The 21,843-nt window shown below is 52.5% G+C and overlaps 1 protein-coding gene and 1 long non-coding RNA gene across 5 annotated transcripts in view; both read left to right on the plus strand.

Annotated features, from left to right (window-relative positions):
• Nfia (nuclear factor I A) overlaps positions 1-21,843 on the plus strand; it is a 430,814-nt gene that overhangs the window by 305,820 nt on the left and 103,151 nt on the right. For all 4 annotated transcript variants that reach the window (XM_010605025.2, XM_010605027.2, XM_010605026.2 and 1 more), the window contains exon 3: positions 655-720. In XM_010605025.2, the coding sequence (XP_010603327.1) occupies positions 655-720 (66 nt within the window). The remainder of the gene's footprint in view (positions 1-654; positions 721-21,843) is intronic.
• Positions 9,331-11,706, plus strand: LOC104848853. Its single transcript, XR_776550.2, has 3 exons — positions 9,331-9,778; positions 9,895-9,989; positions 11,485-11,706. It is a non-coding gene; the product is annotated as an uncharacterized LOC104848853 (long non-coding RNA).

Below are 21,843 nucleotides of genomic sequence, written 5' to 3' on the forward strand. Positions count from 1 at the left end.
TTTTTTTTTTTTTTTTTGGTCAGAGGTCTGCTTGTGTTTTTAACAGAAGAAATGAATTTGGTTCTAGAAATGCCTGCCGGAACCTGCCTGTGCTGACTCACCCTCTTCTGCTCTCCCACGTGTGGGCTCTGGGCGGTGCCCATGCGGATACTTGGTCCTCCTCCGGTGCTTGGCTGCTCCAAGCAGTGTGCTGGGTCTCAGGGTACAAGGGCACCGTCTACAGACTTGCCAAGTGCAGAGCTGAATGCCAGCAGCGTGGATGGCTTGTCTGGGTGGCTTTCATATACCAGCTCCAAAGTGTGTTTGAACACTTGATTATGTTCTGAATCAAGCTTCAGGTGTGTGTAACCAAGGATGAGGTCTATATCAGGCTCCAAGGTATAAATGATGGGGAAGAGCAGTTTAGAGATGATCACTCGGGAAGAGTGGTCCAGGAGAGCTTCGAGTTCCGGCCTGGTACAAAGCAGAACCCCTGGAGGTGCAGCAAAGCTGAGGGGCCTCGGGCACAGCCCCGCCTCGGCCCTCTTCTGTGTCCGTCTCGCTGTCGCTCTAATGGCCTCCGTTTATGGGCCGAGCCTTTTGAGTAAGCTGGCACCTCGGACCCACTTCCCCCACAGACCCTGTAACTTCTGGTGGTGTTTTTATGTTTTGCAGACTCGAGTCAATCTGAAAGTCCCAGCCAGCCAAGTGACGCTGACATCAAGGACCAGCCAGAAAATGGTGAGTTCAGTGTGGGACTCTAGCTGCTGCGTTGGAGGATTTCAGGGCCTGCTGTGTGGGTGCCTGCAGGGGGCACCCCCAGGACTCACGAGGAAGCACGGGGTTACTCTGCCCAGAGCCTCCATGAAACGCTGTGAGGCCCAAAGTCCCAAGAGCTGGCTCCCTGACTGACTGAGAGGTGGGCTTGGTTTACCAACCAGATTCTCCGCAGCGGGAAGCAGAACAGGGCCTTGCCCGGTAATTTCCGTTCCTTTTAAAGTGGCAGAAGCACTGGAGACTCAGGATCCTCCCTGGACAGGCATCTCTGATGACTCTTAGGAGCTCAGCCCTTTGCTAATTGCTTTTAACCAGCAGTCTCTACCTTGGAAGGAGTGTCACATTAAAATCATCTAAAATGAAACAGGTTATAGGAGGATATTAAATTCCTCGAGTGCATAAATATATAGACTTTGTGTTGTAGAAATGTTATTAAAGTAGAGTGTACATTTACGTGTGAATAGAATAGCACCTTGCAAAATGCTAAATCTGTGGAATGCACTCCAAGTGTGGGAAGACTGTGATGTGTTGGAATTTTAGATGGCTCAGAACCTTCAGTTCAGAGAAAGCAGGACCGTGAAGTACACACATGTCCCCGCTGTGTTTAGATGTTGTTACTGAGAGGTGCGTTCAGACCTCGCCTTGTAATTCTGAAACACCCCGCTTTGGGTGTCGTTTCACACCTCCCACAGACAGTGGGACATCTGACCTCTCGGGGTATTGCTTCTTTTCTCTGAAATTGAGGACTGTGTACTGTGGCAGAATTAAGAAACATAATATGGACAATATGCTCACCTACTATATTTCATGGAGTTGGGGGAGAACTACCGGCAGAGGCTTGGCATTACTGTTTCTCTTGTCTGCCTTACTGTGTTTGTCGCCTGTCCTGTTGACCTCGGCCTAGGTCAGTCTTTTGTTCTGTTTGCGTTTCCGTTTCGCTCCCCAGCCGATCTTTCCAGAAAGACAGAACCGTGGGAGTGTGTCGGGAGAGTGGGTTGAGCTGACCGCTGTGGCTGTCCGATCACTTCAGAATCTGTTTCATCCCTTGGCCTGGAAACTGCTTTTGACGGGCTCTGGCATGAAATGTGAACTGTCTGACTATTCCTCTCCTCATCCTGATATTTTGGTGATATTTTCTATAGCCAAGTTGCTTTTTTCTTTTTAAGTAGCTTCAAGGGGACACGGAACCTAAAGGTTTGTTTTTAGTGTCATAAACAGCTATGTACTATTTTTTGTTGGCATTTTAAAGAGTGATATTTATAGACTGGTTTTATTCTTTATTTTCCACTTGACTTATGGATGGTACGTAAATGTTTCATATACTGTACTTGCACACTGTCTCCTCAAAGATATATTCCAGACACCTGTCTTAGCTTATGAGAGTCTTTTCCCTGTAGGCCATGTAGCTTGCCATAAGGTCTGGCCCTTGAGGTGGCCGTCTTCATCTGACTCTTTGCAGCGGCCTTGAGCTCTGCCCTGAAGATGTAAATGGCAGCACGGGCCTGGCATGGCTTTCTGGAGCTGCCGGCAGTCCGGCCTGTGCGTTTCCCTTCCAGAAAGCAGCCAGGGGCTGGGGATTTAGCTCAGCGGTTAGGTGGCCTGCCTTGCAAGTGCAAGGACCAGAGTTCAATCCCTGGTACCAAAAACAAAACAGAAAGCAGCCAGCATGGAGCCTGCAGGCTCTGCCACCAGCATAGCAAGGCCTCACCAGGCTTGCTTTTAATCCAGGCTTACCTGGTGCCTCCTGAAGTAGTCACAGTTCCAATTTGGGGAGAACGTGTGAGTTCAAAAGAGTGAAGTGTTCATATCCAGCATCTAAAGCAACACATTCCCACCTTTCAGTTCTTATTCATTCCAAAGAAAAAGAAGTAGATGCTGCTTTGTCTTTGGCTACCCCAGTGGAAGAGTCGCCACGGCTCTCCGTGTCTTCGGTCTGCCCTTCGTGCACTGCAGATGAAGTTACTGGGGAGACCGTCTCTCCCATAAAGACAGCTGTCCTGGCAGGAGACCATGCGACGTGGGGTGGCGTTTGCACCTGTTCGGTGACTTCTCTCTGGTGTAGCTTTGGCCAAGTGTCTGTGCCCTCTTCTTCCTGGCCCAGCTTATGAAAACCAGCTCCTGAAAGGTGTCTGTTTTGTTTTGTCTGTAAGAACAGCTCTCTTGGTGTTTCAGCAGAGCTCTGTGAAGCTGTGGGTGGCCGAGAACCCAGACTCTGCCCATCAGAAGGAGTGGGGACTCACTACTCTTTCCCTGTGACTACACACATGTGAGGGAAAATGCTGTACTTTTTATCTTAGCTCTTGAGAAAGGATGGGAAGCAAATGGTATTTCCCTAGTAAACCATGGAGAATGAACAGACAAACAGTAACATGCTGTTTTGCCCAAAACCATAAACCGGGCCATGGGACTTCACCTAAAGTGGATGCAGCTGTTTCTTCCCTGGCCAATGAGTCTTTTTGTGTGTGTGTGTGTGTGTGTGTGTGTGTGTGTGTGTGTGTAATATTTGCTTTCTTTATTGTAGTCCCTTAAGACTCAACTGTAAAAGAAAACAAGTCTTGGTCCATTTAGAGCATTTGATGGAGTTTTGAAGGAATTATCTGAAGATAAGCGGTAAAATACCAGATTGTTTAAAACTCAAAATTAGTATAATTTAATGGTTAAAAACTGCCTCTGGAGTCAAATAGACCTGTAATCAAGTTAAAGAGCAGACAGGTGACTGAGCTGCTACCCCAGCCTTGGTTATTTGTGAGTAAAGTGGGCGGCTGCTAAAGAACCCAGCCCCTGCATGTCAAGGTGCACAGGAGGTCACATAATTACGGACTCAGGGTAGCCGTGCTTGCTCCAGTAAGACTTGTTCGAAATGTAAGGAGCATATATGTTCATGTGGCCTGAAGCCAGGGGCCTTGGTAGGGCAGGGGTGGCGTCAGAAATAAGCCAAGGCTTTTAGAGACACTTGTGGTAGATTCCTCCTCTGCTCTGAGGTGCCAGACAGAAGTTTCTCCCTTAAATCCCCACAGTGCTGCATCTGCTTCTCTGTTCAGTGCCGTCCTCCGGTCTGTCCCTTGCCCTGAGCCCGAGGACCAGCAGACTACAGAGGGCAGAGTCGTGGCAGACTCCAGAGTGTGTGCTCGGGAAGGAAGAAGTGGTAGAAAGGGCTCCACCTAGGAGTCCTTAATATGAATTTCCTGGGTGCAAACCAAGTGGAATCTGGTTTATTAAAAGGCAGGCTGGCCGGGCGTGGTGGCGCACGCCTGTAATCCCAGCACTCGGGAGGCTGAGGCAGGAGGATCGCTATGAGTTTGAGGCCAGCCTGGGCTACACAGTGAGTTCCAGGTCAGTCTGAACTACATAGTGAGACCCTGTCTCAAAAAACAAACAAACAAACAAAAATAATAATAATAAATAAATAAAAGGCAGGCTGATTAAGGGTAAGATTCACGGCAAGTCCCTTGTAAAATAATCTTGCACAGCAGCTAGCTCTGCCTTGAACTTGGAAAGCACCTGGTGCTTATTTGCTTCATGAATAAAGCTGTTTCGCAGATGAACGTGCTGTTGTATACGCACTGTTGTTGAGTGTCCACTCACTGTTGAGTTACCAAAAGGTTTTTGAACTAAGAAACCACAGTCTGGAGGAGCTGAGCTTTACTCTGAGGACAAGAAAAGGCCATGCACCGATACGGGGCTGAGAAGCACAGGCAGGACCAGGGCAGCGTGGGCTGTAGGCGGTGGTGCTGTTCTGCCCGTGTGCAGGCACACGCTTGATTACTGCAGGGAATGCAGCTCAGATGAGTTTCCAGCCACGACAGGAACCCTCAGCCTTACACCTAGTGCGGCAGCCTCAGCTCCAGCTTTTCGAGAGCTCCAGGTTTTAAGCCTCACCTGTTGGACTTGGACTTTGCACATCCTTCCATTCCAACTGTGCAAGTCCCTGGAGTAGAGCTACGGTTGCTTGCTAAGCAGAGCATTCCAAGGGTCTCCTTGGAGGGCCGCTAGGTGTCCACAGGGCCTATGAGCGTCCAGAGCCAGGCATCAGGCTGGCATCTGCAGAAGCCCCCTGTAGAGAAAAGAAAATGTGAGGTTTCCTCAGCAGAAAGAGAACACTGAGTTCACGTTCTTCCCTGTTTCCTGTCTCTCATCACCTGCATATCCCATAATAACCTCATCTTGTGGCTTCCATAGACCGACATTCATGACAAGAAGCCCACATGGGGACTTCCGTGACTTCCTTTCGGCTTTGCCACGTTTGTCCCTGCTCACTGACTGCTGCGGCCCACGTGCTGGTGACGTCAGCCCTCACACACTCCGGCTGTCAGTGAAAAGCTGCTCATCACCATGCCTGCCCCAGAGTCTGTGTCCAGCACGACCTCGCGCTCTGAAAGTCAGCCCAGAAGATTGGCTGGGTCTGGATTTCATGGCCACCGCCTTGATTTATGTCTTTCCCATCTCAAACCATAGACATCAAGGTCTAATCTTGCTGGATAGACAAGGGATGTATTTATTGTCCACCATAACTGTCCACATTTCATTAGTTATCACTTATTTCTGTGCATATCTTGTATATTTTAATGTTTGCAGAAGGTCTCCCAAGGCTATTAACTTCCTGCCTTAAGATTTATTGAAGGATTCACTTTGTTATTTGGGGTTGAGATAAGTATAAGTTTCTATTTCCCGTTTAGATAAATATTCTTTTATCTGATAATGCAAATTAAAGACCCTCTGGTTAATGTTTTAAATTGCTTTTACTATAGTAGACAAACTGCAATATTATAGGGTAGATTTACTGCAAGGTTATATTGAAAATTAACACATAGTGGGCCAGCAAAGTAAAACTGATAATTCCAAACTGCAAGAGTTGTCACTACTGGTGGGCCAGTTTTGTATTGTTTTGAGGAGTGTGTCGTTTAGGGATCGCTTTAAGAATCTGAAGGCCTTGCAGCCTTCCAGTCTGCATTTATTGGCAAGCAGGGCATCCCGGCACCATTGACTTGTAAATACAATCTATCAATATTTCATAATTTGCATAACTTTCTTTTACAATTACCTAGCAACAGTTATTCTCTGCAGTGTTCTTTCAAAAACCCTGCAGGGACAGACACAGTGGAGTGACCACCAAAATAGCAGCAATAACAGTAGTGATCAATATTCTAAAATATGTAACAGTCCCAACTCGGGGAGACATTAAACCTAAATGCCTCTGGTTCCCAGCTCTGTGTAATTAAATTCTGACTGATGAATTTTTAGCAGTGTGGTGGGGCCAGTTCTGCTCTCAGAGACCGGGGAGCCCAAGTGCAGTGAGGCGAATTCTGCTCTCTGCAGTGTTGTGACTGCTGTGGCCCAGAGTGGCACCGAGTGAGGGGCTCATGGGGTGAGCTGAGCAGCCACAGCAGCCAGTGTGGGGTGCGCAGTGGTTTCCAGGAAGTAGTCTCACCCTCCCGCACTTTACTGTCTGCACACAGGCTGGCCGGCTGCACAGACCTGAGTTTGGCCAGTAGCCAAAGTAGGAACTGCTTCAGACCCTGTTCCCCTGACTTTCCAACTCTGAAACAACTGGTGGTGAGCCTCACTTACAAGTAACTACAGAGGGGAGAAGAGAAAAGAGCCTTTCTGGTCTTCTGGTTCATTTGTGGCCTGACTCAGACCCCAGGATGGTCAGGGATGGCCGTTGGACTGTTCCAAGTAGAGAAGTATTTTTAAGTGTCTGTTTGTAATTTACAAATTGTCCACAGAACTGCATTCTGAAAATAGGCGGTGATACAGTTCGTGCGGTATTGGAAGCGGGCTTGGGAAAGACATCAGAGGAGGAGCGGTCGACAAGTCAGGTCTCAGGGCGGTGGAAGGCGCGCCTGGTGGTGCCGGTGCCCGGTCTGCAGCTGCTCCGTTGTTCTGGGATGGAAGCCTGGCCCGGGGTGCTGGGACCCTTTAATGGAGAGGCCTTGGAAAGACCGCTCCCGACGGCCACTTTCCCATACCGCCCATCGGTTACAGATGGGCAGGAGGAGTGTCCGGGCCAGGCTGAGCCTGGAACGGGTTTAGGCCTTGCTTGCTACAGATCGGTCATTCCTGAGTTGACACCTGAGCACGAGTTTGTTGTTTTTAAATTTGTCTGTTGTTTTTGGAAGGATTCTTCCATTTGTGGATGATGTTAGTAAAGTGAATAGAATATAAATAATGTATTTGGGGATTTGGAGTCACCGATCCAGATCGACTGTTGTCTGCTGGAAAAACTCACATGGCCACAGGACTTCTGGCACCTTGTCACCCTGCGGCATCTTCGCTTGTCTGTTCAGGTTCTTCCCGCTCCTGCCAACCCTGTCCCCCAGCGTGAGCTTGTCATTAAGGACATCCGTGGGGACAGGAAGGCCCATCGGTGTGGGCGGGCACCCTGCAGAGGCCTCTGCTGGCTCCCTGCTTCGTTTCTGTACTTGGTTGATTTTAACCCAGAGGGGACCAGGGAGTCTCATATGCCTTATCCACAGGCATTATGTGGCAAAGACCCAAAAGAATGAAGTGAAAAGGACACTGCGGCAGGCCTAGGAAAGAGGAAGAGCCTCCAGCTCTCCCCACGGTGGAGGCGGGCTTTGCTCAGATCTCTGCGGGTATTTTGGAACCAAAGCGCTTCTCAGCAAGCAGCACCTGTAAACTCGGAGATGAACAAGGAGAAGCCAAATCACAGCTTCCGAGGGGGTTGGACTAGCACGGGAGAGTTGCCGTTAAACACCAGCACGAGCGTCTGCGGGGTGGGGCAGTTGTCCTGGTCCCTCAGAGCCTTGTGCCTCAGTTTCCAATGAGCAGTTCCACACGGACTTACCAAGGACCCGCCGCCTGCATCCAACTGTGGTGGACGTGTAGAGGGAAGATGGAGCAGGACTGGACAGCCTGCCCCTGGGCACATGGGCACCACAGAGAGCTGAGTTGCCTCCAGTGGCTCCGGTGCCCGCTCTTGCGAGCGATCCCTTTCCATAACCAAGGTTGTTGGGTGGACTTGGGCTCCGTGTTTATTTCAGGACGCCGTTCACTTGTGACCCGCTAGATCTCAAACCCATCCACAGTGAAGGTTCCTTTTGCTTAATAGTTGCTAGACTTAGCAGATGAAGATTTAGGATGACAAGTTAAATTCAAATTTGAAATAAAAATAATGAGTAAGTTTTAGATAATGCATAGGATGTATTTTAAAAAGTATCCAAATGGGCATGATGGTGTAGGCCTGTAATCCCAGCCCTTGGGAGGCTGAGGCAGGTGGATCACTGGGAGTTTGAGGCTACATAGTGAGTTCAAGGCCAGCCTCAACTATGGAGTGAGACCCTGTGTGAAATACCTAAATAAGTAAGTAAACATCCGTTCTTGATCTAAGCCAGGCCTAGTGCTCCACACACTCCCCTGAGGGTCACATAGGCAGTTATACCCCAGCCGTGGTTCATCTGTGATAACGTCACTGATCACAGGGGGTGATCACAGTAGATGTTTTGGGCAGTGGGCTAAATTTCTCCTTGATTTTCCTGCTGCAGGTGGAGTAATGAAATGAGGTGAGTCGTAGCATCTGGCCCCAGCACGTTTGTTGGCATAAAACAATTACAGTTGCCAGTAAACGTGAAAGCATTTGAGTTGCAGAAGATGTGGGAATGTCATTTTATTGAAAACATAAAATGTTTATCCCCATTCCCCACTTTTTGTGCAATGCAGTAGAAATTTTAGATTTCTGAATTATTTAGAAGAATCGGTTAATTCTCCATTTCAAGAGAGCAAGACACGGCTCATTAGGATATCTGACTCCGGGCCTGTCCCACACACAGATCGTGTTAACTCCATGGAGAGCTTTATCTTTTTAAATGGCAAATGCTACCAAAGCTGAGCTTTCTGATTATTGTGCCTCTGTGCTTTGAACTAGAAGTGACCCTTGAGGGTGGAATGGTTGTTCGGGCTCCCGCAGTCCGGGGCCAGCTGCACAGCCTGGTATTCGTGGCTGCTTGGTCTTGGGTTTGCAGATGGGCCCCTCAGGGCAGCACAGGGGACCTTAGCCCAGGGCTGGTGGGAGGGAGCCAGAGGAGCCCTTCTGCAAAGAAAGGCTGCATGTCCTGCTCTGGAGAGCGGCCCAGGCTGCAGCGTGGATTCTGTGCTGAGTGCACAGGTTCTCACAGGAGCAGCAATGCCAGACGTCCAAGTTGGATTCACTGGGAAGCAACCAGAGGACAGGAGCCTCCTTACTGGGTAGAGATGGCAGCTCACACTTTGAGAAACAGACACCACGAGAGGAAATCATCATGTGGGTGCCAAGGAGAGGCAGAAGCTGCTGCCCAGGCCGCGGTTTCAGCCCCTAGGTCCCCGCAGCCATGGGCCAGGCGGGCAGAGGCCCCCGAGGGCGGCCCTGTCCTGCGCTCTTCCAGGCGCTGTGGGCCTTGGAGCCCGAAGCAGGCAGTGAGGTCAGTGCCCTCCTTGGAAGGCCAGGGAGGACTCAAACATAGGACGCTGGTGCCTCAGAGCTCTTTCCATGTGGACTTCAAGCTGCAAGGCAAGGAGGCTGCCATCGGGACGCTGTGGAGACCCTGGAACTCCACGTCATTGAGTTCCAAGGAGAGGACAGCAGACAGGATGAGGGCCACCTCATCGCCCTCGGCCACTAGGAAAGACGCAGGGTGACAGGGAGGGGGGCTGTCAGAGGCTGGGAATGCTGCGCGCACGGCCGCAGTCATCATCCCCGTCAGTACGGTTTCAGGGTATTTCCTGTGCCTCATCCCCCACCCAGGGAAGGTGGAAAGGCCCTGTCCGGGAAGGCACAGGCGCAGCGACATCCATGGTCATGTGCTGTGTCATGTGACAGTGTCTCGGTACGCACATACCGCAGTGCACAGAGAGACACAGTTCAGGTGGCAGCGGGGAGAGTTACTCAGCTCACGCTGGAGAATCCCTCCGCTCCTCTAATAGAACAGCAAACGGAAGGGGAACCACGTCACACATGCCACTGTGAGGCCGGTGAGAGGGGTGCGGAATCCACCTCCCCCGGGACACGAGCAGGCTGGGGACACAGGTGCCGAGGGGGGAGAGGGCATGGGCCAGGCTGGCCCCTGGGGTCACCTGTGCTCGGCAAGCGCCCCACCAATGAGCTACACCCCAGTCCAAAATTAACTCTTTGTTATTTTGCAGAGGATGCAAAATGAATCTGTAAGGAGGTTCCAGCGTTTCATTGGGTGCTCCAGTCTGTGGAGGAGAGCACTGCCCACTCCTCGAGGCAGACACGGGTTTGTGGTTTGCTCTAGCCGGCACCCGGCGCTCAGGGCAGGGGAGTGAATGGGTATATTGGGGTGAGTGGGACTTGGGGAGAACAGAGCAGGCCCGGGATCAAGTGGATGGACAGTGGGTCCCATCTTCAAAAGGGTTTGAAGTTTTGGAATGGAGCCAGATAGAGCAGCTCAGATTTGCCGTCCTCCATGCTGTGTTTGCGAGCATGCGTGCTGCTCTCTGGGCAGGCAGAGGCAGACACAATCAGAGGCAGGCCGTGTGCCCACCGGCGTGCACCCTGTGAGGGCGAGCAGCTGGGCTCGGGTGGGGGGGGGCAACAGGGAGCGAGTCATTGGCACCAGAGCATCGAGGCACCCGATGGAAACCTGGAGGTGTAATGTGCTCCCACGTGTGACCTGGGCCTTGCTGTCCCTCGGCGTCGGCCCGCACCCGTCCACACTGAGGACACGGAAGCCTGCGGGCTGCTGTGCCTTGTGCCTGCAGTGCCGGGTGGAGCGGAGTGCAGACCCCTCCTGCGCTCCCACGCTGTCTCCTTTCCACGCCGTGCACACGCAGAGCTGTGAGTGTGGCGGCCTCCAGTGAGGGCTGGGCGGGGCACATGGGTCGTGGGGACACAGCCACCTTCGTGGTGAGGTGAGCGTGGTCCTTGCTACCCGGACAGCGCTGTCTTCCCTGAGCCTCTCCTGGGTCATGGTGAGTTCGAAATGCGTGGGAGTTTCAGGTCTCTCATTTTCTTGAGTGTTGTAAATTTGCATTTTTGGAAATCTCCTTTCTTAATAAGGAATGCACCCTTGAGATATTTTCCAAATCGGTGCACAGCATACTGAGCTGGGAGCGTGTGTCCTGCAGGGCGAGAGCAGCCGCTGAGCCCCCTCCGCAGCCTCCACACTGCCTCTGCTGTGTGTCCTGGGGACGCAGCCACAAGACATCCGCAGCTGAGGCGGAAATGAAATTAGAATGTGACTTCTTTGGCAGCCACCTTTCAAAGCTAGGCTTCCCCACTTTACGCTAATTCGATTTAGTGGATGTGGACGGAAAGTAATACAGTTAAGAGGACTTCATGTAATCTCACTGCCCCTAGGCGCGGGGCTCAAGGTTCTCTGGTGGAGGGTGTTTGCATTTGCATTTGTAGAGCTGTTAGAGCAGGCTGCGATGCATGAGCGTGAAGAGGCTTTGAGGATGAGTTTCTAAGTTGTCACAGTCCATGCTCCAAGCTCAGGCCCAGGCAGGCTCTCTTATGTGGGCTTTGAGGGAAAGGCCGGGATGGCCCAGTGACCTCACTGCTGAGGGCCTGGCAAGGCTGGGCGCCGAGCTCCAGTCGCAGTCGAATTCCAGCCCAAGAGGGACACGGAGGCCCAGGGGTCCCGCAGGCCAGGACGGCAGGGTGCCCGTGGGGTCCCTTCTGGGAGAAGCACATTACTATGTCTTTGTGACTTCGCTGTTCTCTTCTCCGGCTTCTTGCTGTTCGCCATAAGTCTTTCGCCCACCCTGCAGCATCTCCTTACCAACACTGCCGTGTGCCTGAGCCTGGCCCAGCGCCTGTCACAGGACTACAGAGCCGGAGGAGCAGAGCCAAGTGCTCCAGGCACCACAAGCCGGCCCTGGACGTCCCTGCTGCCGCAGGATCTCTCTGCTCGCCTTGCTGTGGCTTCTCCACAGATCAGACAAACCCAATTCATGCAGTTGCTTGAGAGACTACTGAAATCCTTCTCCAAATTTGCCAACAAGTTAGTTCACTGAAAAGTCATTTGTTTAGAAGTTTGAAAACATTGTAATTTTTTAATAGAATGCAGATGTTTGTTTAATTTATGAACTGTTCTTGTGTGTGTGTGTGTGTGTTGTTGTCATTGTTGTTGTTGTTGTTTATTTGTTTTTGAGACAGGATCTCACTATGTAGCCCAGCCTGGCCTTGAACTCACAGTGATCCTCCTGCCTCAGCCTCCAGAGTGCTGGGATGACAGGTGTGCACCACCACGCCTAGGTGATCTTAGTTTTGACGGTACCTGTGTTTGTGAGACTGCATCATTTCTGCAAAGGCAGTGGTGGGTGGGCTGGACACCCGTAGGGGAGGATGGTTTTCTTTTCCGTTCCCCGTGCTTTCCTCAGCATGGAGCCCACCTGTCAGCAGCATCTGCTCTAAGCGCAGAGAGACAGGTGTGCACCACCACGCCTAGGTGATCTTAGTTTTGACGGTACCTGTGTTTGTGAGACTGCATCATTTCTGCAAAGGCAGTGGTGGGTGGGCTGGACACCCGTAGGGGAGGATGGTTTTCTTTTCCGTTCCCCGTGCTTTCCTCAGCATGGAGCCCACCTGTCAGCAGCATCTGCTCTAAGCGCAGAGCAAGGACTCTCTCTGCCCATGAGGGACCCTGCTGTTGGTGTGACGTGGTCACGTGACCTTGTCCACACTCCTGCAGCTCCCGGCCATGTCCTCTGCGGACCCCCACGGCAGGCTTAGCCCTCGGCAAGTAGCACAGCTCTGCTGGCTGTGTGTGGCAGTTGCCCTGAGCTGCGGTCCTGGGAGAAGACGCAGTGTCCCATCTTCTCCTTTCTTCTGTGGGTCGGTCAGCTCCGTGGCAGAGACCACAGTGTCTGGACATGTTTGTCTCATTAGCTGCTGTGGCCTGAGGAATACAGTGGTCTGCTTGTTTGATTTTGGTGTTCTTGAGAGGAAGTGTTATATCTGCTCTCTTAGGCTCTTGTCAGAAAGGTCTGGTGGCATGAAGTCAGATTCCCAACAGTCACGTTGAAGAGCGCAGAAAGAAGGTCTGGTCCCATTTTGAGCCCTGCTCTCGCTTCTGACTCTGAGGCTGCGTTTCCGACCCCTCTCCCTGATCCACGCCTTCAGGAGTCCACGCTCCTGCAGCAGGAACTTTCCTAGGGAGACGAGCCCTGAATGCACTGGGGCTCTGATGCGCTCGTCTCCGGTGCGTTTTTGGTTGCCTCGAGTCCCTGCCCTCTGGTCGGAGGCCAGTGCCTGGGCACATCTGGGCTGTGCGGGTCTGGCTGTGCCTGGACCGGTGAGGAGGCTCCCTCAGACCCTGACGTGTGGCATGGTCGCCAGAAGGGCCACCTTTGGTTAAATGATTTGTTTGTTTCCATGGCCTGATGAAAGTTACACGAACCACAGTGAATCACCACAGTTACCAGTTTAATTTCTTTCTGTACCCTGTATTTATTTAAAACGCTTACTCTATAAACAGGGCCTGCAGAGAAAAGGTTTCTCTGAAAATCACTCTCTTTTGAGATGTTTTCCTTAGCTGCTGTTCATTAAGTGGGCTCTGCTCTGTATACCATTAAAGGTGGGGGTGTGGGCACCCGCAGTGGCCTCTTCCCATCTCACTTTATGTTTCCTCTAGAAGAGGCAACGCCATTAACCTTAGCGGCTCTGAGTGTGATTGTCTTTCGATCAGCCCATCATTGCAAATCACTGGTCCGTGGCCTACACCACTTAAACCACTGGCTCCTAAACAGAAGAACGGCCCCATTACCTTCCTGGGAGTGGCGATGGTGTCTGCAGAACCCTGAGAAAGCAAGGAGCAGAAGTGCTCCGCGGCCCCCTGGGAACCCGGCTCTCTTGGATGTGAAGGTTGTAGTCCTACCTGAGTTTCCCTGTAGAGCGCTGCGGGAAGCATTTACTGGGCACCTGCTGTGTTCTTGGTGTGACGCAGGCGTTTCAGTGTGGTCGTGAAGCCCACCCTTCGCTGTGGTGGGCAGCACCGCTGGCCGGAATGCCAAGGGCTTGTGTGGGCGGATGGGGACTCAAGGACTGGGAGTGGAGGCCTGAACCTGGGCTCCAGGGACTGGAAGTTAAGTTTTGATCAGCAGAGGAGGAGGTGGAGAAGAATGGAAAGGAAAGCATGTTGCACCTAACTGGAAAGCGGGGCAGTGGTCCGGAAGTCTGTGGTGAGTTTGGGAAATAGCCAGGTGCCATCATAGGGGCAAATGAGGCTGTGCTGGGGAGGGTCAGTGCCTGCAGGCAGAGCTCTCTCTCTCAGATTCTCTGAAGTATAAATCAAAGATGGTCCATTCACACACGTGGCCCCAGCCTGTCACTCAACCAGCCAGATGTTGGTAAAGATACTGAAGCCGGGCATGGTGGTGCCTGCCTGTGATCCTAGCACTCTGGGAGGCTGAGGCAGGAGGATTGCAAGTTGGAGCCCAGCCTGGGCGACCTAGTGGCTTAGCAAGACCCTGTCTCAAAATAAAAAATAAATGGTGGAGGATATGGTGTGAAGGCACTGGGTTCAATCCCTGACACTGGAAGTAAAAAAGGAAAAAATAAAGGGAAAAGCATTGAATTAGGAACCAGAAGCCTGGCTTCTGTGCCTGGCTCTGCCCTTAACTGTCTATGATCTCAAGAGCCTGGGCTACTCTTCTGTGGCTGGGGTCAACAGTAGCTGCAGAATGATTGAGATTGTAAATGGCGTCATGCAGAAGAGGTGCTGGGCACAGTTCTCAGCATTAAACTCTGCTCAGTGATGGAGACACTGGGCACCTTGCCGCTGTCCCACAGAAGCTGTGTTGCGTTTTGATGGCTTACAGCACACGCATTTGGAGTGAGATCCTGTTTGTTCCCTTCCCGGTAGAAGCCACTCTAAAAGGCGCTCACCTATGCTTGCAGAGTGGGGTTTGAAGGTCTGGGCCAAATGCTGGTGAGGCCGGATTCCATGCCTGTCTGAATCACAGCTCGGCAGAGCTGCTGTGCACGCTCACCTTGTTTGCAGGGTTCTGCTGGCCACGGAGGGCTGGGAGGAGATGGGCTTCACTGCTGCAGGCCAGGGGCCCCGCAAGTGCAGGGCAGAGGCAGCGTCGGCACTTTGGGGTGAGTGAGGGCATGGGGTGCAGTCTGAGCACTCGGCCTCTGAAGGGTTCTCATCGCTGCTCTCAGGAAGCTTCCAGTCACTGGCAGCACTGAACGCCAGAGCGGCAATTTTTCCTCTGACCTGTTCATGGCTTTGTATTTCGCCTTCTTTTTTCAACTTTTGAACTCCTCTCAGAACTTCGAAAAGACTCAGATGCTAAAATCTTGACCTAGGTCTACCTTCAGCTTTGGAGAAGAGGATTTCAACTGCCATTCCGCAAATGAGGCCACTACTTATTTAATTTTTCTTCTAATTTGATCTGGATACCTATAGAAGAAAAGCTTTCACTAAAGCCTAAACTCTAGGAGAAGTGTTTTTGTTAAAGGGAAATCTTCATAGGAAGAGCAGTAGATGAGAGTTTGTGGGAAGTGTCCGGCAACACTGGCTCCTGAAGCCTGAAGCTCTCGGTGACATTTCAGACTACCGGAATGGAACCCTCTGTGCCTCCTTCTCTGCCCAGTGACTTAGCGTTCAAGCAGCAGGGCAGTGGGTGCCGAGCTGGTGCTGCCACGCCGTGTCCAACCCCTCATCGTGGCCGGGGTCTTCGTTCTGTGCTTCCTGGATTACTAGTGGGTAGCTCATTTGTATTGAATTGCCAGAAAGGCGGGGAAGCAAGCCTGTGCTTCCTGGAGAAGACTTCTCATCTCTGAGGCCTTAACTTATTTCATACAAAGACTCTGAAGATGAGCTGCTGAGTTCCGTGCTCCCGAGACCACAGCCTTCCATCCCTGAAGAGTTCTGAGCACACTGTCGCTCGGTGCAGTCCAGTAAGGGTCTCCGGGCCAGCAGGAGGCCCAGGTCCACAAGTAGAGCTGGCCCTCCTGACAAACAGATCAGCTGAGAACAACATTTCCATTACTCAAGGGGTGTTGGGATGCAGCAGGAGTGGGAGCTGGGCTCCAACCGTGGCACTGAGAAGCAGAGCACCAACAAGCACTTGTGTATCTCTGCCATATTTATTTTCTGCCTTTCCACAGTTATGATCAGAAATGCAGTTTGTCCTGAGTCTTTATATATGGGCAGTAGCAATAACAGTGACATATTATACTCTGCCGTTTTACTGAACATTTTCCTGTATGTCATCTCATGGGGATTCTCCTAGATCTTTTGACTACATGGTCTTCAAATGTACCCCATTCTACTTCACTGGAGTCTGAATTTTAGAAGATTGCCACCTGTCTGAAATTTTTAAGAAGTAGGCCGCTTAGAAAAGAAATTAGATTCCAAGAACTCTGAATACTGCCTTAGGCAAAATAATATTTCAGAAAGTGCCGTTAAATATGGCTATTTCTGTATGTTTGTAGACAGCTCACAGAGATTTATTTAACTCATTCAAATAATTCTCTATGATGAATCACGCACTATGACCAGTTTAACTTCTGTTACATATGAGGGCCACTTCTTGTGAAAACATACTACTAAAATTGTATTCTTTCTAGTTGCCAATTATACCTGTGGATATTTATGCACACACAGTGTATGTGTGTGTGTGTGTGTGTGTAGACCTCCATTTTTATATGGATCATTGGCCTTGAATAATATGTAGAGCAAGATAGAAAAAGTCACCAGATAAAGAGTGAGTATTGGGAAATTTTTAAATTAAAGTAGAAAAGTAAAATTAGAGAAAAAAATTGAACTAAGATTCAACCACGTGGTTCTCTGTGTTTAGTAACATTGGAGATAGAAGTTTGGTGCTCAGTTTCCTGGCAGGCAAAGAAAAAAGAGAAATTTCCATGATGAATCATGTAGTTCTCGTTACCCATGTGAAAGCAAACACAGTACTCGGCCCTCACGGAGGAACTGGTCCGCATGAGCAGCATGCTGAGGAAGAGGGCACGGGAGCCTCGGTCAGAGAGGCATCCAGACGCGAGACCAGAACACCAGTGGGTGCGCAAAAATGATCCCAAGGGATCCTTGAAGGCAGCTTGGCTGAGTCTGCCAGGAAAGGCATCGGAGCTGGGGAAATTTATGTTGCGAGATTCAGAAAATCTCCTGTAGCAGACTTGTCTGCACCTCAGATGGCTGACACTGATGTTCGTAAGAGCTGATGTTTGCGTGAGGATTAGATCCACGTCCTTTCCAAAGCGAGGTGGCGCACACCTGTAAGCTCAGCACTCTGGAGGCTGGAGCAGGAGAATCCCTGTGCGTTCGAGGCCAGTCTGGGCTGTGTAGTGAGTTCAAGCCCAGCCTGCACTGCACAGCGAGACCCTGTCTCGAAAAGTAAACAAAAACAAAAACAAAAGTAAGCGAGCAGTGTGGACCTCACCAGGTGGAAACCAAAGCCCTTGAAGGAGCCGCTGTGGGCACGGGCCTGCGGGTGTCTGCCCTGGCGCTGTGCTTGCCTTTGCAGATACTGACCATGTTCCCTCTATGGCGCCCCCCGTGGCCGGAGGAACCTTGCATCTCGGGTGACGTGTATTTGTCATTTGGAGAGAAGGCAGAGCCTTTTGAGAGAGCTCCTCCCCACAGAAGCAGCAGATCTCGGGTTTTGCCTGCAAAGCAGCTTCTCAACGTCAGGAAGAACCTGGGCCCTTGCCCGCAGTGAAGGGTGAGGCAAGTTTTGTCCCAGCCGAGTCACCTGCATGCAGACAGCTGTGCTGTTCCTAAGGTGCTTGTGGGCAGTACTTAGACCGCTCCCAACCCCAGGACCCTTGCTTCGCCTCTAGTTCCCGGAAGGAGGGCTTCACATTTTCCATATTGTGGTTGCTTACAACCAGAAGGACGGGAGCATCAGTGGGGAGGAATGTTTGGACAGCTGCTGTCTCCTGTGGGTGGGTGGAGACTCCCTTCTGACTGTACTCCTTTGCACAGGGAAGTGCGGGCTGGACCCCAGTCCTCACGCGGTCCTGCTGTGGACAGGCGTCCGGAGGGCCTGGCCCTGGTGCGGCCTGCAGGATGTGGCGGTGTGCGCAGGTGCAAGCTGCTTGCTGAGAGGGGTGCCCACCCCGATGTGCTGCATCCCGGCTGTGGCTGGGCTGACTCAGCCCCCAGCCGAGGATGGCAGGGGACATACAGAGCGCACTGGGTGAGCCGCTCCGCAGCAGGATGTTTTACTTCTGTGTTTAGTCTTCGCCCGTACTAACAATTATAATGAGTGCATCAAAAACAAGGCACGCAGACCTTGTGACCTGTCTCATAATCAGCACAAGCTAGTTTTGGGGCAGGAAAATCCAGCTGCATATTAGTTTTATTAGATGTTCCCAAACATTTTATTACAATATTTTGGAAAAACATCCACAAACAAACCTAAGTTTTCAATCCAATGTGTATTTTATTTCTGAAGGATAATTAAATAGTATGTTTACAATTCCTTTGTTCTTAAGTCATCAGAATGCTGCCTTTTGGGGAAATTATTTCAGTGTGGGAAGATTTTTCCTTGTTCCGGCAACCTGTTCTTAAAGGACACCCTGCCAAGGGCCTCCAAACTATAAAAACACTTTTAAAAGTTTAGATTCTTACTCCTCACTTGGTTTTAATAATACTGTAGTGACTTTCTCTATTCTGATGGTCACAACTGCACTGTGGATTGAACAGCGAGACAAGCTGTGCACTCTCAGCCTTCTCATCCTTTCAATCCCATTTAATTGTTGAGGAAACGGAGGCTCAGAGAGACTAAACCCTTGCACAGGCCAGGTGGCTCCCGACCGGCGCAACAGAACGACTCCTCCCTTTAGCTTTCAGTGGACCATCTCCCGGGCACCTACCTTGCCCCAGGCGGCTTTCTGGGTTTTAGAGTTCCAGCAGTTTTTATGAGTTCAAGAATCCATCAGAAAAGTAGTACTTTAGAGAGAAGACGGAGAGAGGAGGCTTGGGTGTCTGAGGACGGGCGCTGCACGGTACTGAGGCCCTGGCCTCCAAACGGGGGCAGCCCGGGCTCAGCACCAGCGGGCGTCTGGGCAACTGGTGTTGCTGGGAGAGGGCAGTGGGGAGCAGGAGGAGAGCAGCTCGGAGGAGGCCTGGGCCGGGCACCCAGGCTTCAGCAGCAGCAGTGGCCATTAGGGCTGAGAGGCCAGGGCTGACCTTCCCTGTCCTGCCCTCAGAACTCAGCGTTAGAAGGACTGGGGAGGTAAAGGTTTCCAGCGCTCTAAGAATTTTGTTTGTACACAAATCCTCCAGGAGACTCCCAGATCTGCAAGGAAGAAGCCATGAGAGAAGGCGAGGAGAGAAAAAGCTGCGCCTGGGGTCCCGGGCGCAGTTAGGCTGTGCTGCCCGCCACGTGCCTCATGGTGTCTGCCATGGAGGAAACAGGCGGTGTCAGCAGTGGGCCATCTTCCCTATCCAGACAAGTCCAGCAGGTCCCATTTGCTTTTGAATTCTAGACCTGCTGATCCCTCACCAGGATCCCCACCGGACCCAGCAGGAGGGCAGTGTGAAGTGGGGGTATACCAGAGGTGGAGAGCAGGTGGGGTGCTGTGAGCGTTCATGTGGGGGCTTGGGGGAGCGGGCACAGCAGAAGTCGGGAGGAAAGGGAGGCGTCACTGTTAATGGCAGGGTCGGGCTGGTGTCCTGTGGTACAGTAACCACAGCTACTCAGGAGGTGAGACCGGGTGGTCACAAGATCATGACCAGCCTGGGAAAGTTAGGAAGACCTTGTACCGAATAAAAGCCAGAGGACTGGGATGTGGCTCAGTGGTGGTGTCCCTGAATTTGGTCACCAGTACTGCCGGGGAAAAGGGGTGTTGTGCACTGCCGTAGCTAGAAGAGTGTTTTCATTGCTCTGACAAGGCCGGGTTTAAGGCCATGTATGTGCTGTGGCTGATTTGGTCATTCCAGTTGTACGTGTTGGACCCTGTGAAATAGACAATCATATGTCAGCCACAAGGGAAATGGAGATGCAGTACACAGTGAGCAAGAGGGCCAGAGCCCGTGGAGAGGGAGTCGGAGGAGCCACTCAGCAAAAGAAGCAATTTCGGCCGGAGCCTGGCCATGCAGAGCCCTTGGTGCCCTGCACCAGCCGCAGCTCAGGGAGCAGTTCCGGGCCGTGCAACCACACTCTGGGGGCCACGCACTGCGGTTTTTGTGAAAGAGGGCCACGAGATCTGCTGTCCACACAGGCCTGTCAGGAGAGCACCCTGCAGGCCCCGGCAGCATTTCTTGTCTGATAAGTGGCTGGGACTAGGACTCCTTCAGCATATCCTAGGCCCAGCCCTGTGCGACCGCTCCTCTCCTGGGTGGAATGCAAGAGGAAAACCCTGTGTCCTCCGGGCCGCCCGAGTTTGACCCCTGGGGCATGGTGGTCCCTGCTAACAGGTGACAGCAGGAGGCTTGGGTAGCAAGAGCCAGGCTGGTGCTCAGACGCAAGGCCTGCCCGCCAGCAAGGGACTTCCTCTCCTGTGTTCTCGGGGACGCACAGTCAGCCCGTGGCTTCTCACGGCCATGGCTCTCAGCCTCCTCGTCCCTCCAGCTGGGGGGCTGTGTGACTCGGTATGGAACATCACTTCCCCTGCTGCTGTTTCTAGAAGGCCTCCTCGGCCCACACACTGCTCTCTGACACTCACCGACATGGGTCCTCAGGGACCTGTAAGCCGGGCCTGTGTCCAGCACCCCTGCCCTCACAAATGCCCACACAGTGGCCAGGACCCAGGCTGAGCAGAGCAGAGCCTTCCTGTGCTCCAGCAGGTCCTCTGTGGGTGTCCTTGCCTGACTCTGCTTGCTTTCCTGTCACCCCTGCCCGTGCCATTCACCCAGGAGGTGAGGGGGGCCGGTGGAGAGTGGGCTGCCCACTGGGGATCAAAGCCCCGTTGTCAGAGACCCGGTGAGGTTGTAGCATGCGTCGCCATTTTAGGGCTTGAGTGCCAGGATTGAATGTGGGGGCAGCTGTGTCACTGCTGACGACTGCCAAGGCACCATTGCTGGCTCCCTGCAGGAAGGAGGCAGGCTGGTCTGTAACATGGTGGGGTGAGACTTCTCCCGGCTGAGTCCCCAAGCTCGTACTTTAAGGAGAGGCCATCCCGAGGCAGTGCCGGGGTGTCCTAGGTTGTGGCTGTGGTGTGGTGACCGTGGCAGCCGTGACAGCGCCCATCTGTGGGTGCTGATGAGTTCAGGTCATTTGGCTTCCCTTCTCGGCTTGTCCTCTGTGGACCCAGTGACACAAGCCAATTGTTTCAACTCCTTCCTTGCTTCTCAGCTGGGACGCACAGGGAGTTGGTGCCTGATGCGCAGCTCTTTGCGGAAGTCCACCGTCAGTCCCATCCCCATCGGCCCTGCTGCCTTCGGGACTGTTACTGCTGCTCCCCTAATGGGCCCCGCTGGGAACAGGTGGCCAGGCCCGGTCACTGTCACTGAGTCACACTGGCGGGAAGCTCTGGGCCCCAGGCCTTCCTCAGGGCTGTGGAACCACATCCCCCGCTGGTGCCAGGGCAGGACTCTCGAGCTGCTCCCGCCACAATCCTTAGAAGAGACGGACCCTGCCACCCGTGAGTGGTCCAGGCAGCATCTCCAGCTTCCTGTTGTCCCTGTCCTTTCCGACAGTCCAGGAGACTCCATGCACCAGCGCCAAGCAGTCTGGATGGGGTTCAGTCAAGCCCGCTGGGAGGAGACCCCAGCCAGCGCCAGCACCCCCGCTCTCCTTGTCCTCCTGTGCTCCTGGCACGTTCTCTCTTCCTCCTCCTCCTCCTGTTTTTCTCTTTCCGTCTTTCTTTAATGAGAGAGGAAGGCAGGAAATTTCACGCGGAAGTTTCTGTACGTGAAGATGCAGTCACATGCGCTGAATGGAGAAAGGACACAGGCACGTGTGCTGCCTTCCCGGCGAGCTGGGCCTGTCTGTGCCATGTGCGAGTTCTCTGCACCCACCCCGGTGACGTCTGGGTGCCAGGGCAGGATTTCAGGATTGTGAGGCAAGGCGCCTCCACCCCTGGCGCCAGCCCTCCCGAGTCGCGGCTGCACACGGTGGCGCATGGTGCCTGTGCAGCCCTGCCAGACCCGTGTGGGGCCTGCGCGCTGCATGTGTCCTCACCTCTCGACACCGCTGGGGCTAGAGGTGGAGGCT

The sequence above is a fragment of the Fukomys damarensis genome, unplaced genomic scaffold (assembly GCF_012274545.1).
Source record: "Fukomys damarensis isolate Sample0158 unplaced genomic scaffold, DMR_v1.0_HiC HiC_scaffold_33, whole genome shotgun sequence".
NCBI lineage: Eukaryota > Metazoa > Chordata > Mammalia > Rodentia > Bathyergidae > Fukomys > Fukomys damarensis.